Source organism: Orycteropus afer, unplaced genomic scaffold, assembly GCF_000298275.1.
Source record: "Orycteropus afer afer isolate SDZICR_OR568_19922 unplaced genomic scaffold, OryAfe1.0 scaffold00010, whole genome shotgun sequence".
NCBI lineage: Eukaryota > Metazoa > Chordata > Mammalia > Tubulidentata > Orycteropodidae > Orycteropus > Orycteropus afer.
The window spans coordinates 3,209,621-3,230,466 of record NW_006921597.1 but is presented as its reverse complement, the minus strand read 5'-3'; the positions used below and the strand labels follow the sequence as shown (position 1 = coordinate 3,230,466).

At 38.5% G+C, this 20,846-nt stretch overlaps 1 protein-coding gene across 1 annotated transcript in view; it reads right to left on the bottom strand.

Moving 5' to 3' along the window:
• Positions 1 to 20,846, bottom strand: part of LOC103203440 (myomegalin-like) — a 286,474-nt gene that overhangs the window by 56,090 nt on the left and 209,538 nt on the right. The window contains exons 11-23 of the mRNA XM_042781979.1: positions 20,381 to 20,473; positions 20,029 to 20,241; positions 17,910 to 18,068; positions 15,974 to 16,087; positions 15,653 to 15,790; positions 13,982 to 14,161; positions 12,822 to 13,016; positions 9,940 to 10,107; positions 9,684 to 9,765; positions 6,810 to 6,901; positions 2,316 to 2,432; positions 1,882 to 2,019; positions 766 to 878 (exon numbers count right to left, since the gene is read on the bottom strand). Coding sequence (XP_042637913.1) covers positions 766 to 878; positions 1,882 to 2,019; positions 2,316 to 2,432; positions 6,810 to 6,901; positions 9,684 to 9,765; positions 9,940 to 10,107; positions 12,822 to 13,016; positions 13,982 to 14,161; positions 15,653 to 15,790; positions 15,974 to 16,087; positions 17,910 to 18,068; positions 20,029 to 20,241; positions 20,381 to 20,473 — 1,802 coding nt within the window. The remainder of the gene's footprint in view (positions 1 to 765; positions 879 to 1,881; positions 2,020 to 2,315; positions 2,433 to 6,809; positions 6,902 to 9,683; positions 9,766 to 9,939; positions 10,108 to 12,821; positions 13,017 to 13,981; positions 14,162 to 15,652; positions 15,791 to 15,973; positions 16,088 to 17,909; positions 18,069 to 20,028; positions 20,242 to 20,380; positions 20,474 to 20,846) is intronic.

Here is a 20,846-nt window from a genome sequence, read left to right as displayed (position 1 = left end):
TCTAAGAAAAACTAAATGCAAACTGAAGCAAGACTGAGCCAACTAGGACTACCACTGAAGATATAGGTTTTTTCCTTTGTTAATAAACTAGACAGCGCTCTGGAAAGGAATCTGGTTTACAGAGACTAAAAGATCAGAGGTCCTATAAAAAGTAACACAATCAGGTAGTACTATGATAACTTTCCTCTGCCTTCACTTTCTTGAGCTGGAAAGAAAAAAAAATTAACAGTAAGCTAAAAGAAGCTAGACTGTAAAAGAATAAAAATTAGGACAATTAAGGTAGAGGGGAAGGGCAAAATAAAAAAGAAAAGAAAAAGAAGAAGGGAATATAAAATGAACCAGAAAGATGTATATCATCAACAAAAAAATCAAGAGTTACAAAAAATACATCCATCATGATAGTTAATGTCACAGCAAATCACTGATATACAATGACCATCAGTGCCAGTGATAGCCTTACTCCTATAGTAACAGACATGGAACAGAGAAAGGCAAGGAACATATACTGTGTGCTTATTACAAGCCAGGAACTGGTTTGGATACTGGACATATCTTCTCATTTAACCTTTGCAATAAATAGCTAAGTAACCAGGTATTATTGTTGATTTCTGATTTAGCCATCGAGGCTCAGAGAGATTCACACAATAAATGACAAACTGGATAGCCCCTGCATTGTCTCTGCCTCCTTGTTCTCCACCCTCCAGTACAGTAAGCACTGGTACTTGATAAGAAATAAGAGGGAAAACATTACAGACACTCCCTTACCTCTCTGGGTGGGCATGAAACTTCACCAGACTGCTATAGAGCTGTCTCTCTGCTTGTAAGGCTTCATTGAGACGGCTCCGTTCATCTACCAGTCCTTCTAGCATTAGCAGCAACTGAGGAAAGATGAAAGAAGAAACAACATGCAAATGGTCAGGTAGGCAAGAAGCTGTAGTTAATCCTGAGAAAAGAGAGCAAAAGAAGGCATTAGCATATGATGAGTAAAAAAGCCCACTACCTTATTACTTCTTAAGCTTTCTGTAACAATTTACAGTTTTCAAATCAATGGCAAAGTCATTATTATTATTATTATTATTAATCTGTAAAGCCCTCTAAGGCAGAATTCAAACATGGAGGAAAGAGTAGAGAGAGGAGGCAGAAGCAAAGCAAAGCAGCTAAGGAAAAACGGTAGGGAGAGAAAGAGAAGGAGGGGTGCGGTAGAAGCACATATAGTAGCACTTCCTCGTATTCTCCATTCACTCAACACATACTTATCAGGCACCTTCTATGTGTCAGACTCTGTTCTAGGTTTTAAGGATAAGCTTATTATCTAGTGGGGAAAACAGACATTCTTCCATCACTGTCATGTATCACTGAGAGCTGCAGTAAATGCTATAAAGACGACATGCTAGGAGAAGTGCTAGTAAGCAGAGATCTGTTTAAGTGAACGAGCTAAAAGCCAGACTGGAGTGGGTAGAGTAGTTAGTGACAGAGATGATAATGGAGACATAGAATACAGGTAAATCAGTCTTTTTGAAAAGTCTGGCATCTAAGAGAGATTGGACAGAGGGAGATGTTACAAAGGACTTTGGGGGTGAAGCAGGGTTTTTTAATCTGCTTTTTTTTTTAAGTTGGGAGAGATTTGAATATGGTTAAATGAAGGTACACAAGGCAGCTTTAGTTGAGAGGGAAAAACTGACAGTGGGAGTCCAATAACTATTGCTCCCTTCAGCACTACAAATATCAGAAAAGGACATCTATGGCTGTTATTGACCAAGCCAGGAAATTCACCAATCTCTATGAAACACCATCAACTGACTACTTCATAAATAATTGAGATGACAGCCTTTCCACTACCTAGTTCACAGCACAAGTAAGGTTTGTATTCCAACTACTAACTTGCTGTCTTCGGTTTCCTGAAGTTTCTTGACCCTGAGATTCTACTGAAGCCACTTTTTCACGAAGAAGTAAGACTTCTTGGGTCAGGCGTTCCATAGCTGGTATGTCTTCAGGATCAACCAGTTGCATTTGCAGGTCCTAGAAATAAAAAATAAAATTAGTATAGTAGTAAGATACAATTCAGCAGAAGAACAAAGGAGCAATTGCTCCTGGACTAGTCCACCATACTTTCAAGAGGGATGTTGCTAATGAAATTTTACGAAATCTGTGCAACTATTATACAAGTCAAGGGGAATATGTGATATTAGGAGGCTCAAATTACAGTACACCAAGGAAGTAAGCACTGGCCCAGGGACTGAATGTTGTTTGAAGATGCCCTACTAGTACTGTGAGCTGCAATCATTCCCAATGGTCTTTAAAAAGCTTTGAAAGACCTTTATGAGGTCTTCTTTAATCTGGATGTTCCTGGTCAGGGACTCCATATCAGCAGCCTGCACTTGCAGCTCTTCTTCTTGCACAGCCACCATAGACTGTAAAGCAGAAAGTTCCATCTGTCGGGAGAAGAAATCCTGATGTTAGTGGGCAGAGGAAACAGTATCTGTCACATTGATGCATTCACATTTTAATACTGAGGCAAAATGTGTTTCTATATCATATCACTATTAGCTGGTAATACAAGTGAAAACTGGAACAGGAACAGTGCACTACTGGATCAACTCAACAAACCAATCAGGGTGGTACTAAAGCTGTAGCAGCTGTTTTTAATGATGTCTTCCATTTGAGTTCGGTGCTGTCAAGTTGATTCCGACTCACAGTGACTTTACAGGACAGAGTAGAACTGCCCCATAGGATTTCCAAGGCTGTAAATCTTTACAGAGGCAGACTGCCACATCTTTCTCCTATCGAGTGGCTTGTGGGTTTGAACCACCAATCTTTCAGTTAGCAGCCAAATGCTTAACCACTGCACCACTAGATTCCTAGTGAAACATAACAGGTATGTTTAATTTGTGTTTATTGAGATATTTAAAAAAGTAGTTACATGCCATTAGTGAGTGTAAGAATAGCTGAAAAAAAAATGTATGGAAGTATCACAGCTAATAGATGAAGAAATGATAGCATAAGAATATATCCATTATGTGCCGTTGAGTTGGACCTGACTCATAGCGACCCCTCCTTGGGTTTCGGAGGCAGTATCACTACGGAAGTAGATTGCCCATCCTCCTTCCAAGGTGTGGCTGGTGGGTTTGACCTGCCAGCCTGCTGGTTAGCAGTCAAGTGGCTTTAGGCACTATGCTACCAGAGCTCCCAATTATGGTAATGGAAATACCATTACCATAAAGAAGGTGTCCTTCAGTGGCAAAAACAGTTAAGTGCTCTCTACTGCTGGCCTAAAGGTTTATGGTAATGGAAAATTATTTGTAAAGCACCCTGGTGGCACAAACTATTAAGTGTTCAACTACAAGCTGAAAGGTTGGCAGTTCCATCCCATTAAAATAAACCCAGTGGTTCCACAGGAGAAAAATCTGGCCATATGCTTCTCTTAAGATTACAGCCAAGAAAATCCTATGGGGCAGTTCTATTCCATTATGTGGGGTCACTATGAGTCAAAACAGAATCAATAGCATCTAATAACAATAAGTTATTTGTAAGTAAATATGCTAAAGAAATATTTTAGGATAATTCACAAAAATAAAATAGGTGTAACAAGAGGGAGCTCTGGTGGCATAGTACCTAAGTAAGGCATTTGACTGCTAACCAGAAGGCTGGCAGTTCAAACCCACCAACTACTTCTCATAAGGAAGGTTGGGCAATCTACTTCCGTAGACCACCTCTGAAACCCAAGGAGGGGTCATTATGAGTTGAATCAACTCGACGGGAGTGAGTTTGATTTTTTGGTTTGGTAACAAGTAAAGACAGATGGCACACAAGCTAGTTTAAGATGTGACCATGCTCCCTGAAGAAGTAGTAGCACCTATTCCCTTAAATATATAAAATTTAAGTTACAGTGATAAAAATTTTACTTGTATATCTTCTAATTCCATCAATGTTTAGAGTATTACTGTGTGGGCTCATGGTAACTTTTGACTACACAAAGTTATTTGACTGTTTTGGGCTACTGTGGCATGTTAGGAGGAAATGGTTCTCCTAACATTGCCTTCCATGTTGAAGGAGCTTAATTAGCATAACTCCTGACTTCTCTTCACCCCTTTACTCCCTCAGCCCCAAGGAAGTAAAGGCATTTATCTGATTGGAACACAGGGGAAGAATAAGCCAGGCATGCTGGACTTAAACCCATCCTACTTCTTAAGAGACAGCTGTCTGCAGGAAGCCCGTTCTATCCACTACTTCTCCAAGGGCAGGCTCTTCCCACCCTATAGTGTGGTCTGCCATGGTCCAGGGTTCAATGTTGCCTATGAGTGAGTGAGTGAGTAGGTAAATCTACTTAACTCTGGGGTTTGGCTAGAAGGCCCACATGGCTCTTGAATTAAGTCTCTACTTAAGTCTTTATCAGTAATAAAATTGATAGAGAGCCAAACTGTCTGCCACTACCTTATTTCTCAATTTGTTCAGATTTTGGGTATGGAGAAAGGGGTGGTATTTATTTGGCCCTCTTTAAGAACTCCATCATTATATATTCAGGTATTTGCTCCACTAAAGAAAAATGAAAGCATAAAGAATATAAAATATTGCATATAAAGATCTTCAGTCAGAGAAACATGAGTTTTAAATCCTGGCATAATGTCCTTGACAAGGCATTTTAAACTGAGCCTTGGTTTCTTCAATTATAAAATGGAAATAATACCTACTTTGCAGGGCTGTGTGAGAACTACAGAAAACCTATTTAAAATGCCTGGCACACAGCAGGCAATCAATGAATGGGAACTAGCACCACTGTTACTGCTACTACTATCATTATCTCAAGACAGTAGAAAGAATGCTTGAAAATATAGCTCGTGGTTTTTAGTAAATACTAAATATTACAGGAGTTGTGATAATGAATATATATAGTATTAGAAAGAGGGGTGAGTAGTTCACTAAGGTTACATCCCAAACTCACCGCCGTTGAGTCAGTTTTGACTCATAGTGACCCCTCCTTGGGTTTCCAAGGTGATATCGCCATGAAAGTAGATTGCCCAGTCTTCTTTCGGAGAAGTGGTAGGTGGGTTTGAACCTCCTACCTTCTAGTTCTAGCAGTCAAATGCCTTTGGCACTATGTGCCACCAGAGCTCCCAAGGTTACACAGAGGTAAGCAATATAGCTAAATCACTCACTCACGATACACATTTATAACTTTTAGAATTTTATGATCCAGAAAACAGATCAGAACTAAAAAAGTAATATCACTGTGGCTTGAGTATATATGAGAAAAATGGAACATTATGTGAAAAATAAAATATCTGACATGTGTAATCAGGTAATAGCTAGGGTAGAACCAAAAAATAGGAGTAGTATTGGGGACTTTTATTTTTAAAATACCACAAACTCTCATATCCTCACAACTAATTGAGTCATATAACATGAGGCTGACTATAAAGAGTAGTGTAGTAGTAGTGAAAAGAGAAATGAAGGGGTACAATACGATAATCTCATCACACATGAACACAAGTTGTGTATTACAGATCTAATGGCAAAGGCATAGAACAAAACTGAGGAGCTAGACAGATTAGCTAATTTAGGAACTAATACAGGACCAATGACACTGACTGATCTAAAGCAGATGTCAACTAACATAAAGGCATTTAGCTGTTATCTGTAGCTCTTCCTAACATGTCTTCTATGTCAGTGTTGGGCACAGAACTGTATCAGTAAGGCAGGCAGAGAACAGGTTCTGTATGGCTGAGAGGCCTCTTCTAAGAACATGGATGTAAACACCATTGCTAGAAACAGTTAAAGCACACGGATGGGAAAAATGTGCTGCTTCAGGAAATGACTTCGTAGGCAGTGTTTGGAGTCATAAAAGAGTTGAGTATAAATCTCAGCTTTGGCATTAACAGTTATATGACTGCCCTATCCACATGTAAAAAAAAAAATCAGTATTTCCGCTTCATCTACAAATTAGGCAAAAGCCATTTACCTTGCACAGAGTTATGAGCGCTAGCACTAACACAGTTTAATCTATCACAGTGCACTGCACACAGGAGCACTACATTGATCATATAATTCTCCTGTTCCCTATCTAAAACTTTTTTTTTAATTGTGCTTTGGGTGCAAATTTATAAAGCAGATTTGTTTTACATTCATACACATTTGATTTCATGGCCCTGATTACCATCCCACCCATAAAACACTCTCTTCCCCTCTCTTCCCCGTGACTACCTCCTCCCTGTGCCCTTCTTCTCTATGCATTCCCGTCTGTCAAGCTTTCCCTTTATGTGAATGATGCCCCCTGATGTCTCATGACTGGTTGATCTAAGGGTTGCATCACCCTGGGGTAGGTGTTCTGCATGTAGGTCTTTCTACTGTTAGACTGAGATCCAATCCATGGAAGTGAGTCCATTTCTAGGTCTGAAGGGTAACCCCAGGCCATAGTCTCGAGGGTTCCACCAGTCTCTATCTCACCAGTAATTCTGGTCATTTTTGTGTAAAACTAATTTCCTGCATCTAATGTCATAATTCTAAATAGCAACTATATAGCACTTCATTTTCTACAAATGTTTTACAATTATTTTGTTCCAGTTGGCAATGGGTAGAGAAAGCCATGTTGTGTAGCATTTCAAAAGTTTTAATAATCCTTATTTATAAAAACAAGAGCATCTTGATTAGAGTGTATCTATAAAGCAATTTATATTTTTCTTCACTAACAAAAAGGCAATACTTTGCATTTGGACCCAGATATTATACTTGGAAAATTGTACTCTTTTAAATATAAACTATTTTAGAAGAAAAAAGAATAGGAATTTAGAATTAGGCTTGACTAAAAAACTCACTCGACTTTCCCTTTCTTTTTTAGCCATGAGTTCAAGTTCTTCTTTGGCATTATTCAGTTCTTTTTCCATGCCTGCAACTGTATCCAAGTCTCCTACAAATGAACACACAAGTTAGTTTTAATTGTTGTCAACATAATGTGATCAGAGTTCATTATCTTATTTCTCAAGAATTTACTCTGAAGGCACTCTCCAACTATACAAACACACACACACACACACACACACAGGTTTTCTTTGCATCATTATTTATAATAGCAAATTGCTACAATCAGCCTATATGCCTATAAAGATGGAATAAATCACATCATATTCACACAATAGAGTACCATGTATGCATGTAAAATAAAATAAAGAAGATTTTTATGAATGAATATGAAGTGATTTCCAAGATATGCTGCTAGGTAAAAGCTAGGTGCAAAAAAAATGCATCTAGTATAGGACGTTTTATATTAAGGGAAAGGGACAAATGAGACACATGCATACACCATAAACACATATGACTAATTCACTTATTTTTGCAAAAAGAAACATACCCAGAAACGAAATTGGTTACACACACAATCATAGGAGAATAGAAGGGCTGTGTATGCACAGGGAGACAGCTCAGGGGGCAGAAGTACATGGGAGGGAAGGATACAGGGAAGAGGTAACTTTGGGGAGGAAGGGGGAGCGGAGCTGTTGCATTGTGGGAAATTGCAGTCAATGTCATGAGACAAAGTGTATGCGAGCAGCTGTACAGAAAATGAATTTGCTCTGTAAACTTTCACCCAAATCACAATTTAAAAAAAAAAAAAAAAAGAAAGAAAGAAAAGAAAAGAAACTGGTTACCTACAGGGGATCAGTGAAAACAGGAGAGAAGAGATAGGAAAGTAGATGGGTCTATTTGAGTTCTGAGCCATGGTAATATTTTATCTTTTAACGTATAAAGTTAATCCAACAATATTAGGGAGAAAAAGCCAAAAATTTAATCCTAACACAAACAAATGAACCTACCAAGAAGATAATTTTCAAATTAATTCAAGTACATTTTGAACATAACACTCTTAACAGTATACTCTCAGTGACAAATATTATAAGGATAAAAAGAATCACAAAGAAAAATGTTACTTAATAAGTTAAACCAAACTCACTGCCATTGAGTTGGTTTCAACTCACAGCAACCTTTCCTTGGGTTTCCAAGGTGGTATCACTACAGAAGTAGATTGCCAAGTCTTCCTTCTGAGGAGTGGCTGGTGGGTTTGAACCACTGGCCTTACTTCATAGGTTGTTAATAAACAACATAGCTATTCTGAAACTATTTTTATGATGGCAGTACTGAGCAAAGGCATAAATATACTGATGATGCAGGTAAGCACGGTTTTCAAAGGTGGGAGAAGGGGAGGTACAAATATAGGATAAGTGAAAGAAAGAACTTGTGCTATTAAACTGGAATTAGAGTAATCAGTATGCAATCATGAGGTATATATATTCTTAGCCCTGTGCACTAAATAGGGATTAGAAACAAATATATCCTTGTAGCAATAGACACACCCTGTGGCCAGATCTTACTTTCTATATATGCTATTTCCCATTAAAAGGAAGCAGGGGGCTTCTTGGAGTAATGGCTGATTCCAAGACTGCAGCAGGGAACGTAAGAGATGATCACGGAATGTCTTATTATGCCAGAAAGCATGGATGTGGACAAAAATAAATGGGAAAAATATCAAAAGGACAGAAAAACCAGCTTGAAGGGGCTCCCATTAGCCAAATTTGGGAATCAAATAGGATAATTAGGGAAATAGATAATAAAATGATATTTTAAAAGGAACCCTATAAGCCATACTAACACAAACAAATGGTGTGGGAGGACAGGAAAAGGAAAGCTCTTTTTTAATAAAATAAAAGCCACCAATAAATAAAGGAGAAATTTTAGAAATAGAGAATCCCTCTGTTAAAGTACCAGTGCAGTAGTTAATTTAGGCAAAATTTAGACCAAAGATGCTGAAACCACTGGGTGAATGACTGTTGGGAAACAGATGTGTCAACATCTCAAGGCAGCCAGCACATCACTTAATTACCCTCAAAGGGGAAAATGAACCTTTGCAAGGGAGAGATCTGCCAAATATAAACGTAGCCAAATGACTAAACTTATTATCACCCACTGCCACCAAGTCAATTTCTACTGACAGAGATCCTATAGGCCAGAGAAGAACTGGCCCATATGGTTTCTAAGGCTATAAATATTTACAGAAGCAGACTGCCACATCTTTCTTCCACAGGATGGCTGGTGGGTTTGAACTGCTGACCTTTTGATTAGCAGCCAAATGCTTTAACTACTATGCCACCAGAGCTCATCTTATATCATCAAGGATGGTACAAACTGGCATCATATGCTACTGATATGATGCACTGAGAAGGGCATATCATCCACAGAGCACTGATCCTGGCAAATAACTCAATGTGTACTTCTTACCTCCCCCAACACTTTAATGCAATTTAAGGTGTTATCAGGTGACAGTGAGTACTCTTAGCCTAGAAAGATACCCAGGAGAAAGTGTCAGCTCTACAGTCCTACACATGACTAGTGAATCCCAAGTTTGGAAGCACTATCTCCTGCATTTCTGAATCCCTACAAGCTATCTGAAAGAGAGACTCTCAGGATGCAATTTTCCTGGGCCAAATTGTGGACCCAGAGAATAACCTCAAGTCCACATAAGGTAAGGGTAGTTCTGCCTAGACTAGACATGTCCTCAGCTTTTCAGGGAAATACAAACTTTTTTTCTTTCCCCCATCAAATTAAGAAAAGAAAGAGTGAAACACAATGGCCAAAGCTACTAACAGAGTACAGGAAGGAAAGACGGAAGATTCTTTCATGAAATGAAATTTGATACTTACCTAATGTGGACCTGGGTATGCTGGAATCCCCTTTGGTAGTCAATGAAGTGCTATCATCTCTGGAGGGTATTTGCATTGAACCCTAAAAATTGGAAAAGGCAGGGGATTTAAGAAGATCCAGGAATGATGATCACAGTGACAAGGACTTGGACCATTCTCACACAATTTGGTATTAAAGTTATCAAATGTATATGTAAAGTTAAATGTGAAAAAGGAGTACAGTCTGAATGAGTATCTGCATGTCTGTAGCTCTTACTTGATCAGGCTGCTCTCCAAGATGGAGGCCAATGGAGGTAATTTCAGCTGGTTGGTTAGAGATAAGCGCTTGGGACATCATGATGTCTTTCCCTCCTAAATACTGGCGTAGAGCCTGTAATTCTGAATTTCTTTCCATTAGAGCTTGTACCATCTTCTCTGAAGCAGCCTACAAAAGAAATATGATACATAACATTAGAAAGATGGCCTAGTAAAATAAAATTTGTGATCTAATGTTATTTATTAAAAGCCAACCATTTTTGAAAACCCAGTGGAGCCCTAAGAAATAGCTTTCTTATTTTCAATTTACAGGAAGAAATATACTCAAGTGACTGGAAAGAAAGCATCTCCTATGGAATATCAGAAATATTGAATAAACCAAAAAAGAAACAAACAAACCCACTCCCATCAAGTCGAGTCCATCTCATACCAAACCCCACTAGTTTTCTGAGGCAGTAAATTTTCACAGAAGTAGATTGCCCCATATTCCTTCCACGGAGTGGCTGGTGGGTTTGAACTGCCAACCTTCTGGTTAGCAGTCAAATGCCTTAGACACTGCACCATCAGAGCTCACATCTATTACACATAAAAGAACACAAAATTGGTTCTGTTCGAACTCTAACAGGCTAAAGTTTTAAGATTCTGGTTTGAACTGGGACAACAGATGATTGATTCCTTCAGCCTGGAATGCTCTTTACCCAAACAATGGTGTGCTCAGCTCCCCCCTTCAAGTCTTTGCCAAATGTCACCTTATTCGATTGGCCTTCCCTGAATATCCTATGTAAAATAGCAAGCTCTTCTCTAATTTCCCTTCAGTATTTTATATTTTTTCCCACTGCACTTATCATTACCTGATATGTCTGTTTATTTCTCTCTCCCTAAACTAGAATGTAAATTTCCTAAGAGGGGGTACTTTGATATTTTGTTAACTATCGAATCCCAAGCACCCATAACAGTGCTTTGCACATAGTAGGTATTCGATACATACTTACTGAATGAAGAATTATATAAACATTTTTATTATGTCATATAATGTGAGGAATCTAAATCTCAAAATCACCAAACCAAGTTTGTTTCATTTCAAATACTACTTTACCTAGAGAGATGACACAGAGGAAAGAGCTAGAACATTTTTTTGTGACCATTACTGCACATGAAGTCTACATATGCAGTAATTAGAAAATCTGAAGATAATACATTAAGACAAAAATTACTGAGGGTATAAAATGAGAATGGGACCTAGGTGAACTATATTATAGCAGCAATTGTCTCTGAGAAGAAGTACTACCTGTTTTAGAAGAGAACCTGAATTTTTGTCATAATTTCTAAGGGGAATTTAAAAAAAAAAACTTCCATTTTTAGTAAGTAAAATTTAGGTTCTTTGGGCATTTGGGCAAAATCGTTTATCAGTACATTATTAGTTTGCCTTAATAAATATCTCTGTGAAAATTATTATGGGAAAAAAACTTTAATCAATAACATACAAAATATGATCTGTGGTCTATTTGCCTTGGTATATTCTTCTTCTCAACTCAACAACTCACTCCCTTTGGGTCGAACCTGACTGACTCACAGGGACCCTTCCTTGAGTTTCTGAGGCAGTACCTCTTTGGAAGTAGATTGCTCAATCTTCCTTTTGAGAAGCTTTTGATGAGTTTGAACTGCCAGTCTTCTGGTTAGCAGTTAAATGCCTTAGGCACTATGCCACCAGAGTTCCCATCCTTTTTCTAGAAAGTGCTGAATCTAGCACTGCTCCTCAGAGTGTGATTCATGGACCAACAGCAGCAGCAGCACCATCACCCAATGCAAATTCCCAAGTTCCACCATATACCTCCTAATTCTATCTATGGGGGTAAGCTCAGGAATCTTTAAAAAGCTAAACAGGTGATCCTTTTGCATATTAAAATTTGAGAAGCAAATTTAGAAAGACACAACTGTTAACTCTTCTTCTTGAGCTAAAAATCTTCTTTTAATTTTCATTGTTTTCTGGGTTCTATTATTTTAATACCTATTGTTGTTATTTGACTAGAGTATATAATATTTCTTTCTGAAGTGTTTGGTTAGTTCTCTTCTAAAAGCAATTTCTGGTGCACATGTCAGCAGTTTCTAACAAAATGTGAATTTACATCAGTGGGTCTAAGGATTAGAAAAGTGGAATGTAACCATCCTGTAAGATAAGGAAACATTAGGGAATATTATGGTCAAATAACAAGGGCTAATGATAAGAATCTAGTCCCCTCTGAAAACTGACTAGGAGGTTCTGAGTTATGGGTCTCTGAAATGTAGCACAAGCTAACTATAACAGTCTCTAGTCTTAAAGAGGAAGACACACGAAAATGAGGATAAATTAAGAATTTACTTCAGAAATATGTATCATTATTCTGAGATTAATATATCCCATATTGCTATGAGGTTATTTATTCTTATCTTGACCTTTGAAAAAACACAGTATTTTTTCCCCTTCTTAAAAACACAGGTTTTACAAGAAAATCCATGAAGTATAAGTTTTCTCATATCTTAGCTGAAAATGAAAACTATTACTCAGCCCTGATATTTTAGAATCTAAATTAAAACCTTCCAGAATGCCATCCTCTTTTCTTTCAAAATGATCGAAGTATTAAAGAAAAGAAAATGTGCATAATGAAGTTAATTGGCATGTATCCTGTTTAGACACCCTTCCAAATGAAAATGGATTCTAAAAATATTTGATACTTTGATGACTGATGTAAATAAGTAGTCTAGCTAATATACTGAAGAAAAAAACTAACAGAGCTTACTATAAAATAATATAAATACATACATTCTATAAGGTTCAAATGCTTCCTACCTCCAGACCATAAATGCAGTAACTGATATGCCTGTGTTCTCTGCATTAGTCCTTACCTGGCCCTCCTGCTCCCTGGTGCTCATAGACTGAAGCAGGCCCTGAATCTCCATTTCATGTTCCACAGCTTGTTTGTTCCGGTCACTTAGAAGGTCCTGCAGCATCCTTTCCTTCCGATGTAGACGCTGGCACAGCTCCTCAGCTATTTCGCTCTGCTCAGGTCCAAGCTTGCAGAGTAATGTTGCACTAAGATCCTAACACAGAAGGCACAGCATAAGGTTCTGGAGGAAGGAATTCCCTCTACTGTATATCAAAGGGCTTATAAGGATCTATTGTAGAATAAAGAGAGACCTGATTCTACTGAGCTATGACATTCTTGAGAGCGAGTATCATGTTTTACTCATTTTTGTATCCCCAGATCTAGCACAGGATCACCAGAAGGCTGCAAATACATGCTCAGTGAATGAACACTAACAACACAGAAAAAAATATACCGATACCGGCAATTTACATATTGTTTTCTGAAATAGTCTCATCCCCATTTGCTCAGGGCACATAATAATTAATATTAAAGTGAGGATAAAAGGACATTCAGTTCATATATTTCATTTTTTTTTCTCCTCCGTGTAACTATCTAGAGTGAGCACAAAATGATAAGCTGAAATACAAGAACAATGAGCATAGTATTTATTAGGTTGGTGACGTAGTTCCTATTTCTATACTGAGAGGCAGTACATGGTGGTTAAAACTATACAGCCATAGTGTATAGGTTGAATACTGGCTTTCCACATTGTACCTATGTGTACCTATGTACCTTAGGTAAATTACTTAACCTCAGACATCTGTTTCCTTGTCTGTAAAACAAAGATAATAATAACACTTACCTCAAAGAGTTGTGAGGATTCAGTGAGTTAATATCCATTAAGATCTTAAGACAGTGCCTGACACACCATAAACACTCAAGAAAGGTTAGCTATCATTATGTAGACACATTTTACTGAACTCATTAATTCTCACATAACTTCTCTAAGGAAGATAATTATCACCTTAAGTTTATAGTCTTGGGGAAAAAAGTCCCAGTGAAAGTCATTGACTTTCCCAGGCACAGAATAGAATTAAAGACTTGGATCACTGACTTCCCAGACAACAAGCATCCTAATTCAAGACTGAGATGATGTACTCACTAAACTAACTGTCTTTAAGTTAACTAAAGTCTTGCCTCCACTTCCTTGTTCCTGTCATGCAGAGATGTCTGTAACTGCTGAACAATACTTTCTTGTTCCTTCTGCCAATGGCTAAATTTGGTTTCCATTTCTTCTTTCAGCCATTGGAGGTTTTGACAGGTAGCAGATAACTGTTCCACTTCCAGGCCTTTGGCCCTCAGGAGACTCTCCATACTCTGCAGTCACAAAGAGAGCAATCAATTGTAAGCCAGAGAGTCGATCGAACTCCTTAGGATAAGTAAGAAATTTGACTCACCTTTAAATTATCTGCTAAAGGCAAGTTCAACTTTTTTGCAAAAGGAAAAAAACTTATTAGCTAATTTAACTATGCCACACTAATCTATTTTTTGTTTTCAGAAAGTTTCACCCAGTTTGTAAGAAGGTAAATATAATGTACATGATGAATGAAGTGTTGTACAGGAAGTAGGCTATGCTATAGAGGCAGTGAAGGAACCCCTTCTTTAAGAAGTGCCAGATGGTTAGAAATAAATACTCTAAGATAAGTATGCAAGAGAAAGCCCACAGTAAATGTTAATAAAATAAACAACAGTGCTAATTTTGGTAATACATAGATGTGTACATAATATTAATAGACAAAATACAGTGGCTGTCCCCTGACGATGTAAAGGTGTAGAGATATTAACAAGGCTGAGAAATAAATTAAACCCATTGTAATCAACTCAATTCCAACACATAGTGACCCTATAAAACAGAGTAGAATTCCCCACAATCTTTATAGAAGCAGACTGCCACAGCCTTCTTTAGCAGAGCTACTGGTGGGTTTGAAATGCAAACTTTTCAAATATTTTTACCACTGCACCACCGGGCTCCTTAGAAATAAATTAGAACTATGCCAAGGCGTCTCTTAGAGCTCTGGTAGCGTAGTGCCTAAGGCACTTGACTGCTAACCAGAAGGCTCGCGGTTCAAACCCACCAACTACTCCTCAGAAGGAAGATGGGGCAATCTACCTCTGTAGTGATACTGCCTCAGAAACCCAAGGAGGGGTCGCTACGAGTCGGGTCTGACTCGACAGCACCTAACAACATCAACAACATGTAAATAAAAATCAATATTCACTGCTTCCCCCCCCCACACACCAAGTTCATAGTATAAAAGAACGTGCTAAAATGTCTCACTTCCTAATCTACAATGGAGGAACTAGTGACTGTGGTTTTTGTATTCTGTTTCTTTCTTTTTTATATTTATACTGTCTTTTACATTTACCTACATAGTTGTCAGGAGCTGTGGTGGCACAGTGGTTAAGGTTGCTAACCAAAAGGTCAGCAGTTTGGACTTACCACCCACTCTGTGAGAGAAAGATATAAGTCTGCTTCAGTAAAAATTTACAGCCTTGGGAACCCTATGGGGCAGTTCTACTCTGTCTTACAGGGTTGCTAAACAGTCGGAATTGACTTGACAGCAGTGGGTTTGGTTATGTAGTTTTGTTGACCAGTGTGTGCGCATGTGCACGCTTTCCTCTTATACCCTCGTTTTCAGAAACTGATGGAAAGGGTTGGAGAAGAATGCAAAGTCAATGATAGGCTTTCCTCCTACTTGCATAAAACTCACTGCTGTCGAGTCGGATCTGACTTATAGCAATCCCTCCTTGGGTTTCCCAGGTGGTATCACTACGAAAGTACATTGCTCGACCTTCTTTCTGACTTACTTGCATAGTAGCTTCATTATAGGAGAGGACACCACGCAGTCTTTCCAAGTCATGATCTCGTTCCCTAACAGCAAGATGAAGGTGACGCAGTTCTTTTTCTTTTTCTTCTAGAGCAGAGAACTTTTCATCGATGACCCGCTGCAAAGAAAAATAAAGCTCCATAATATTCACTAACCTCATCACTGTTACGCAATAAGATTCAAAACATAACGGAATGGAAAACCAACTCTTAAAAGCAGTGAATTAAGTAGACACAAATGTCTATGGAACCTGTATGGGCAGCATAATGCAGAGTGTAGACAGCAAAGTCATGATACACACCTCGAGAGCAGCATCTCTATCTTGGATCCGCTGCCGAAGTTTCTCAAGCAGCATTTCATTCGCTTCAAGGGTTTTGTCTGAGCTATCCCGATATTGCAGGAGCTCCCGAAATTCCTAAAGAGAGCAAAAATTATTTGCCTTTATTTATTTATTTCTCTAACATTAACTGAATTCATACAATTTGCCATGTTTAGGGGAACACAGTTTAACAGAGATAAAAGACACATAAACTGTTAACTGTCCTGAAGCATAGGGGGAAAAATAAAATTCACTGCCATCAAGTTGGATCCAACTCCTAGTGACCCCTCCTCCTTAGGTTCCCGGGGTAGTATCTCTATGGAAGCAGATTGCCCAATCTTCCTTCTAAGGAGTGGCTGGTGGGTTAGAAGTACCAGCCTTCTGGTTAGCAGTCAAATGCTTTAGGCACTACACCACCAGAGCTCCCTCTGAAGCATAGATATCCACACAAACATATATGTATATACATGTATGTGCATGCACACACACACACACATCTCTGTGAATAATATGGCCCTACTTTCAGTATTCTGTTTTCCTAGCACCCAGCATAATATCTGACTTATAGAGGTGTTTAATAACCATTGGTTGAATATTTATTGCTTAAGTCTTTCAGGTCCATATATATTATTTCCTATGGTTATTAGATTGGTTAGCATCTTGACAGAGGAATTGTATTTTCTATCTATTTTTAATCTTCTTGATACCCACTGCTCAATGTTCTATATGTAACAGGTACTCAATACAGGTGAACTAATACACATTTGTGTGTGTGTGTGTGTGTGTGTGTGTGTGGCACTAATTACTAGAGAAAGAGGGTTCCTGGGTGGTGTAAACTTTTAAGCATTTGATTACTACCTGAAAGGCTGGCAGTTTGAACCCACTCAGAGGCTGCCTCAACAACATGCCTGGTGATCTGCTTCTAAAAGGTCACAGCCTTAAAAATCCATGGGGTCACCATGAGTCAGAATTGACTTGACAGCAACCATCAACTAGGGGTACACAGGATGCATTGTCTAACTCTGCCTGAAGGTGTCACTAAAGACCTCACAAAGGAAGTAACATTTAACTGTGTCTAAAAGACTCAGGAAAGAAGCTAAATTTCCCCAAATGAAGAGGTGTGGGTATTTCACACCTCTTCAAATACTATTTCAGAATATACATGATATACGGGAGCTCTGGTGGCATAATGCCTAAGGCCTTGACTGCTAACCAGAAGGCTGGCGGTTCAAATCCACCAGCCACTCCTCGGAAGGAAGGTTGGGCAATCTACTTCTGCAGTGACACTGCCTCAGAACTCAAGGAGGGGTCGCTATGAGTCGTATCTGACTCCACAGCAGTGACTGCGCTTTACATAATATATGCATATTATAAAAAAATAATAATTTGCTTAGCAAAATGCAAGGGTGATAGAACTGATCCCTGCATTCTTCTTGTTGTGTGCTGTCAAGTCAATTTCCAGACAGTATCCATGTGATAGAGCAGAACTGCCCTCCATAGAGTTTCCTAGGCTGTAAACTTTAGGAGAGCAGGTCTCTTCTCCCAAAGAGCCACTGGTGGGTTCGAACTGCCAACCTTTGATAAACAGCAAATACTGAAAGCAGGGCCATATATTCTGTGTTCCTAGCACCCAGCATAGTATCTGACTTATAGAGGTGCTTAATAACCATTGGTTGAATATTTATTGGTTAAGTCTTTCAGGTCCATATGTACTATTTCTTACAGTTATTAGACTGGTTAGCATCTTGACAAGGAATTGTATTTTCTATTTATTTCTAATCTTCTTGATACCCACTGCTCAATGTTCTATATGTAACAGGTACTCAATACAGGTGAACTAATACCTTGAGATTATATGAACAGTAATTTCAGAACTCTGTGAGCCCAATTTTAGTTGAAGTCATTATGTCAAACTCACCTGTAGCAGCTGGTCTTTGTGACTTAGACTATGGTTTAGATGCTGAATGTTCTGCTCCTGGGTTCGAATCTCACTGTATTTTTCAGCCTCCAGGGTATGAAGTTGTTGGTTTTTATTCTGCAGTTCTCCTTGTAGTTGCTGCAGGGCTTTTCTTAATTCCTAAATAAAACATATTCCCTTTTTTAAGCAGTCTAAAATCTTTACATGGTCATTAGAGATGGAGGCCTTAAAACTTCCAAGGCATATAAAACTAAGTGTAAAGTAGCACAAAGTATCAGTCTTAAAACTCCTATCAAAATGCTATAAGTGAATTGAGTAAAAAAACAAACCAAACACACTACTATCAAGTTGATTCTGACTCAGAGGCTCCCATGCCTCATCTTTCCTCCACAGAGCAGCGGGTAGGTTCAAACTACAGATCTTTTAATTAGCAGCCAAATGCCTTAACCATAGCACCACCAGAACTCCTTAGTGAAATGAGTAACCAAAAACCAAACCCACTGCCATGGAGTCAATTCCAACTCATGCTGACCCCCATTGGGTTTCCGAGGCGGCAAATCCTTACAGAAGTGGATTGCCCAGTCTTCCTTCCGCATAGTGATTGTTGAGTTTGAACTGCCAGTCTTCTGGTTAGCAGTCGAATGCCTTGGGCACGGTGCCACCAGAGCTCCTTAGTGAACTGAGTAGGATCTGAAAAATTATGGTACTTGAGGATGGGGGTAGGAAGTAAATTTTATATCACAGGTCAATACCTATTTTTGTTTTAAGAAAGATAGAGTTATATAATTGTTAAATGGGACTCTATCTCACCATGAACTTGGATCCTTTACTCTATAATAAGCTCAAGGATAGGGTATTCTATCATCTTCTCATCCACATTTTCTAAAGAATTCATGAAGACTGTCAGCTTTCCTAATAAGCTCTGGTGGTACAGTGGTTAAAGCATTTGGCTGCTAACCAAAAGATTGGTGGTTCAAATCCAACAGCCACTCCACAGGAGAAAGATAAGGCCATCTGCTTCCATAAAGATTTACAGCCTTGGAAACACTATGGGGCAGTTCTACTCTGCCCTATAGGGTCTCTATGAGTCAGAATTGACTCACTGGCAGTGGGTTGTTTTTTTTTTTGACGTCACAGAACAACAATAACAACAATATGCCATATATATTTTTCTAACAGTAAGATCAGTAATCCTATTGTAGATGGAGATGGTTTAACCATCTGTTACTTTTGTTGTAATTGTTGTTATGTGCCATTGAGTCGGACGCGACTCATAGCGACCCCTCCTTGGGTAACCAAAAAATATATTGTCACACCAAGTAAACAAAATTTAGGAAATTGTTTCATTTACGTAAACAGCAAAAAGTTAAGGATTATTTCCATACTCATCCCCCCACTTCCATCTACCTTTCAACCTCCCTGACTCAAGATACCTGAAATTTTAATTTTTTCTGATGACAACTCAGGACGAATATTTAATCTCCAAAATAGTTACCACCCCAGGAATGCCTTTAAAAACTACATTTTTTTAATCCTAAATATTACAGAGCCTAAGAAAAGAGTTATATCACATGAAAAATTGTTTATATCTTATTTAAAAAAAAAAAAAAAGCATATGCTATAAGCTAAGAGGATAAAGGAATCATTTAAGAATTACATATTTTATTTACAAAAAAATGATTAATCATGCAAGCTCTTCATCTTGGTTGTTCTTTGCCTACTTCTCTGGCTGGTTGACTTTTAGCCATCCTTCAAGAACAGCCTCAGACAATTCCTCTTCCAAGAAGCTTTCCTTGACTCCCTTCCTCTGCCCTTCCTATATAATCCTATAGCACCCCACGCATAACCTCCTCTCCAGTAGTTACCACACTGAAATTCTATTTTTGTGACTGTTTCTCATACTAAATCTTTTAAGTAGCTTAAGAGGAAAAAGGCTAAATATTATTCACTCCTGCATTTCCAGAACGCTGTCCAATAGTGGCATGTGAACACAGCAATACATGTTTTTGAACTGAGTTACTTAGATTAAGCAAGTGATTCAAAGGTAAAACTGTCCTGCAACAAAGTTATTATCAGGGCAAAGTCAGCATTTAGGACCATACAGTAGTTAATGATTTACCTGGTTATGTTTCCACAAAGCCTCTTTCTGCTGTTCTCTCTCATGGCCTGCAGCTTCTACAAATTGCACACGTCGTCTGGCATCAGCCAGTTGGCGTTCTTTCTGTCGTACCACCCTCTGAAGCTTCTGTATTTCAAGCTGGCTGCAGAATAAAGCACTCTGAAGATCAAGCAAAGCCACCTGTTGTTGGGCTGGAGAAGTACCCTCTGAACTCTGAAAAGATAGTAGAAATCGTAATCATGAGGAGGGCAAGTATTGAGCAGCTGAGAAGACCAACAAAATCAAGACTGGGACTGCAAATGGCACATTCCCATCAGGGTCTCTCCTCTTGTCCAATATGACCCTCACATACATAAAGTTGTCCAAGCTGGCTTTGGTGTAGCATTTCTCGAAGCTTTGCCATTGTGTCATTTTGACCTTCAATCACTTGGTACAACTCTTCAGTCTGAAAATGAGCAAGGGAGTACCAAACATAAGCTAATTATAAATTCTATTTTCTCAGAATACAATATAAACTAAACCAGAAGACCCACTGCCATCTAATGATTCTAACTCATAGCTACCCTCCCTCCCCAACTGAGTTTCCAAGGTGGTAAATCTTTACAAAAGTAGATTGCTCCATCTTTCTTCCACAGAGTGGCTGGTGGGTTTGAACCACTAACCTTCTCATTAGGAGTCAAATACCTTAGGCATTGTGCCAAAATCTAAAATCTCTATATAGTTTAGTAACAGAACTATTTCAATATACTAATTTAGGTTAAGCTACAATTTCTCCAGGCTGGGATTTGTTAGTCTGACAATATCTGTTTCTGTAATAT